This window comes from Notolepis coatsorum, assembly GCF_963971535.1.
Source record: "Notolepis coatsorum genome assembly, chromosome: 15".
NCBI classification, from domain to species: Eukaryota; Metazoa; Chordata; class Actinopteri; order Aulopiformes; family Paralepididae; genus Notolepis; species Notolepis coatsorum.
The window spans coordinates 97,306,086-97,311,201 of NC_140179.1; the positions used below are offsets into that span (position 1 = coordinate 97,306,086).

A 5,116-nucleotide genomic window follows, 5' to 3' on the forward strand; every position below is an offset into this window, starting at 1 on the left:
TTAATGCTTCCGCTTTATCAAGCAGCTCTCTCCCTATAGCTGTCTCTCTCTCTCTGTGTGTCTGTATCTCTCTAGTAGACACAGTATCCATGCCAGGGTGGGCAGAGAGCTCTGCTCTGGAGGCCTGACCCGCACGCCACTACTAGTACAAACGCAATGAGCAATTCATATGTAAAAATGTAAAAAAAAATAATAATAATAATAATAATAATAAAGGGCGAAGGGAAATGATTTCTTATCATGTGATATAGATAAGAGAGCCCTGCAATGGGGGGGGGGGGGGGGGGGGGGGGGCACTGCAACCCTTTGTTGAGTGTGACTGTGTGTATCCTGATGGGTGGATGATATTTTTCAGGGATCTTCTTTTTTTTCCATTTTTTTTATAGGTGTGATGAGACAAAGGAACAAAGGATGCCTTAGAACGGAGGCCGCCTATGAGCCTGGATACCTCTTCTCCGAAGCAGCACACCGCGGCCACATGGATCTATCGCTTCCCCCCCCTCCTCCCGCCGCCTCCTCCTCCAGATCATGATCCTCGGCTGAAGAAGGCGACGATATATCCGCTACCTCTATGATCCCTCCTCCATCCATGGCGAACTATAGCCATGCGGGGGACCACACCATCTTGCAGAACGTCTCGCCGCTCGCCACCTTCCTCAAGCTGACCTCGCTGGGCTTCATCATCGGCGTGGGCGTGGTGGGCAACCTCCTGATCTCCATCCTGCTGGTGAAGGACAAGAGCCTCCACCGCGCGCCCTACTACTTCCTGCTGGACCTGTGCGCCTCCGACATCCTGCGCTCGGCCATCTGCTTCCCGTTCGTCTTCACCAGCGTCAAGAACGGCTCGGCGTGGACCTACGGCACGCTCACCTGCAAGGTGATCGCCTTCCTCGGCGTGCTCTCCTGTTTCCACACGGCGTTCATGCTGTTCTGCGTCAGCGTCACGCGCTACCTGGCCATCGCGCACCACCGCTTCTACACCAAGCGGCTGACGTTCTGGACGTGCCTGGCCGTGGTGTGCATGGTGTGGACCCTGTCGGTGGCCATGGCCTTCCCGCCGGTGCTGGACGTGGGCACGTACTCGTTCATCCGCGAGGAGGACCAGTGCACCTTCCAGCACCGCTCCTTCCGCGCCAACGACTCGCTGGGCTTCATGCTCCTGCTGGCGCTGATCCTGCTCGCCACGCAGCTGGTCTACCTCAAGCTCATCTTCTTCGTCCACGACCGGCGGAAGATGAAGCCCGTGCAGTTCGTGCCGGCCGTCAGCCAGAACTGGACCTTCCACGGGCCCGGCGCCAGCGGGCAGGCGGCGGCCAACTGGCTGGCGGGCTTCGGCCGGGGCCCCACGCCGCCCACCCTGCTGGGCATCCGGCAGAACGGCAACGCGGCGGGCCGCCGGCGCCTGCTGGTGCTGGACGAGTTCAAGACGGAGAAGAGGATCAGTAGGATGTTCTACATCATGACTTTTTTCTTCCTGGCGCTGTGGGGGCCCTACCTGGTGGCGTGCTACTGGCGGGTGTTCGCCAGGGGCCCCGTGGTGCCGGGGGGCTACCTGACGGCCGCCGTGTGGATGAGCTTCGCCCAGGCGGGGGTCAACCCCTTCATCTGTATCTTCTCCAACCGGGAGCTGCGGCGATGCTTCAGCACCACGCTGCTCTACTGCAGGAAATCCAGGTTACCAAGGGAACCCTACTGTGTGATATGAAGGCTGGCTCCGCCGCTGTGCTTCTTCTTTCTCCCTCCTCCTCGCAGCTCCTCTCTATTTCCCCGATTGATCTGGATCTGGGTCTTGTTCCCATTGTACAGCGTGCGCTCTCTCTCTCTGTCTCTCTCTCTCTCTCTCTCTCTCTCTCTCTCTCTCTCTCTCTCTCTCCCTCTCTCTCTCTTCTCCTCATCCTCCACTTTTCTCCTCCTCCACTTCCTCCTTCTCTCCCCATGCTTCTTTTCAGAGGTAGTAGAAGTCAGGACTGTGAATCACGCCGCCGCGCCGCCGCCGGTGCGATTGAATATGAAAAACGTACGTGGAGGTTCAAAAGGGGAACAGAAAGACGCAGGAAGTGTGTGGACTGTGGATATATCCCCTCTTGTGTTTATGTTTTAGTAAACAACTGGCCGCCGCGGAAGGCCGGCGGAAGTCGATGCAGAGAAAAAAAACACTTTAAAAAAATTAAGAAGAAGAATCGCGGACAAAACGCCGGCCGGCGACGAAGGGACTCGACTTGAAGATGATTCCGTGAGAGATATTTAAAAAAATTATGGGGGAAAAAGGAACGAAAAGAAAGAACAGGAACATAAAACAAAGAATTGATGACCTCTCAAGGAATCGCTGGAGTTGTTTTACATTTTAAAGAGTTGCACTAAAAAGAGGATGTAAAGATGCTTTTTCTTTTTCTTTTTTTTTTTATAAACGGTCACTGGTTGCATTTGCAAAGGACAACTTGCCCCCCCCCCCCCCCCCCCAAAAACCAACAAAAAAACTAAAACTAAACAATGAATGCTTTAATTTGCAGACTTCACAACCGCTGTAAGTAAAGCAAAAAAAACATTTTGGGTGACTAATGGAATAGGCTACACCACCACAAGAGGATTAAATGGTTTTAATGTAAGTGATATCTTTTTTTCCCATTTTCCGGGGGCGGGGCTTTAACGATTGGGGGCGTGGGTTGGGGGACGGTTACGACATGTAGGTTTTTGAAGTTGAAACTCAAAAACTAGAAACATTATTTCTTGTAGTACTATGATCCATATGTCCCTATAGTGTCTGGCATTGTTATTTTCTTATCACCTTTTACATAAAAAAGAGGAAACAAAAAAGATTAAATGATGTTTGGATTTTGAAAAAAAGAAAAAAGTTGCTTTTGAGAAAAACCTTGTGCTTAAAAAAAACGAAAAGAAAAGAGGAAAAAAAAGTGACGATCTAGTTAAATGTCACATCATATTCATGTACCTAACCACTGACATTATTGTTAGAGTATTGCTGATACCACTCCAGGTGTTCTTGCCTTAATGGTTATACTATTGTCATGTTTTTTGGTTGTTGGGTTCTCTCTTTATTATTATTTTTGATTTCCATTCACTCCCTGAAAGGTCCTTTTAGACACGCGAAAAGGGAGTCTTCTCACACACTGACGTGAAGTGCATGTCCATTTAAAAAAACGCTGCTCCATTCACATGAGCATCCCAGGCCATCCACTGAGCTGCCCATTTTTATCCTGCTACGGTTTCTTACTCCCCACAGAGTGCTCAGAGCACAGGGAGTGTGTGTGTGTGCGTGTGTGTGTGTGTGTGCGCGAGTGTGTGTGTGTGTGTGTGGATGTGTGTGTGTGTGTGTTAGTGGGTGCATGTGCGTGCATGTCAGAGTGTGTGCGTGTCTGTGTGTGTTCAGTGTGAATCAGACAACTGTCACTTCAAGACCAGAGCCTTAGTATGAAATCTTGCACAATTTGTAAAAAATGTAAAAGGATAAAAAAAACTAAAACTTGAAAAAAAAAAACATAAAAAAACGAGACAAGAAGAAAGACATTTAAGGCACACACCGTCTTGTTTCTACTTTCCCTACATTTGCTCTCTACTGATTGTTTTCGAAAATAACTTACTTTTTTTCTCTTGTGGCCATTTTAATAATTATTCTGTATTCTTTTTTTTGTATATTATAGATAGATTGTGTGTTAAGTATGTGTGTCTTTTCATTTTGAAGTCCCGAATGTGAGTACAGTTTCAGTTAGGATTGCATTTGCTGAAAGTTAACTGTGTAATCTGTTGCTTACATTTTTGAAAATAAAAATTTTCCATTTTGCAAAATTTTTGTTTTTTTTCAAATCACTCTCTCATTGGCAGAGATTGTTACCTCTAGATGGAAACTTATCTTAATTTGATACTTGCAACAGTATTGCAAACTCTTTGAAATTCTGTTAATCTCCAGAACGTTATGTGGTCAATGTTGTGTTTTGATGTGGTGTCACTGTTACACTGTCATATTGTATCCCCCACACGATGGTCACAAGCTATGCATTGATATCTTGAGATGAGGACAAATTTGCTTTGTCGCATCTGGATTGTCACTGTTCTCTTGCGGCGGGCCATGTGGTCACAATACATTGCTGCTCTCAGACGTGAAACATTGTCCACATGTTTTAAAAGAAAAGCTGCTTGATTTGCCTGCTGATGCTCATGCAGCATATTCCCCCGACAAATGATATATATATCCAGTGGGTTTTGAATTAGAGATGCACCAATACCCATACTGGTATAAGATGGATACCAGGCTAAAATACCGTTACGGGTATCAGACGGTCGGATACTGGGCTAAAATTTAATATAGGTATTGGGAGATTTCCAAAAAAACTGGCATGCTCAACTCAAATGTTTTCGGAGTATACAGGGTGCTGACAAAAAAAAAAAAAAAAAAAAATCAAGCGGAGTCATCAGCACTTGCAAATAAGAATGTAATAATTTAATGAATTAACACTGTTCTGCATTATTAAAATCATTACATTCTCATTTGTGAGTGCTGACGACCCCGATACTAAAACCTAATACCAAGAGGCATGTGACAGGCCAGAGATCAAAGCAAATTATTTTCTCAATGTGTAATTTTGACCCGTTGAAAGATACTGTATCAGATGTCTTTAATGGAGAAAAATGGTTTATATATCTCAATAATTTTCGTTCAATGACCCTAAATTGATGGCCTAAGTCTTCACGGATCTGATCAGCACTTGGTGGGCCTGTATACGATACTTGAAGCTTAGTGCTCACAATCGGATATCAGTGGTGGTTAAAGTGGTGTTGGTGCATCCCTATTTTGGATGAGTTGTCGTGGACCCAAACTCTCATCACATAACGAAACATGTAAACCTTTAAAGGTCCCCTCCTCTCAAAAAAGGTGTTTTTTATGGTATACATATTGATATTTGTGCAGAACTTATCACCAGAGTGCCTTTTTCCCACATTCTTCTCCTGGAGAGAGGGAGAGCATCTCTGTACTTCCCTGAAATCTGAGTTGCATGTGTGATGTCACTAATAGGTCGAACCTATCATGGTCCAATATGTGGTAATTTGACACCTTTAGCTTCAGCTACACAGAAAACTGAGTATACTATTGACATGTCTTGAA

The 5,116-nt window shown here is 46.1% G+C and overlaps 1 protein-coding gene across 1 annotated transcript; it reads left to right on the forward strand.

The window, feature by feature from the left end:
• Nucleotides 1-571: 571 nt before the first annotated feature.
• Nucleotides 572-1,705, forward strand: gpr85 (G protein-coupled receptor 85; the record flags this gene model as incomplete). Its single annotated transcript, XM_084330805.1, has 1 exon — nt 572-1,705. One exon carries the CDS (start codon nt 572-574, stop codon nt 1,703-1,705), a length of 1,134 nt encoding a protein of 377 aa, XP_084186931.1.
• Nucleotides 1,706-5,116: the final 3,411 nt, after the last annotated feature.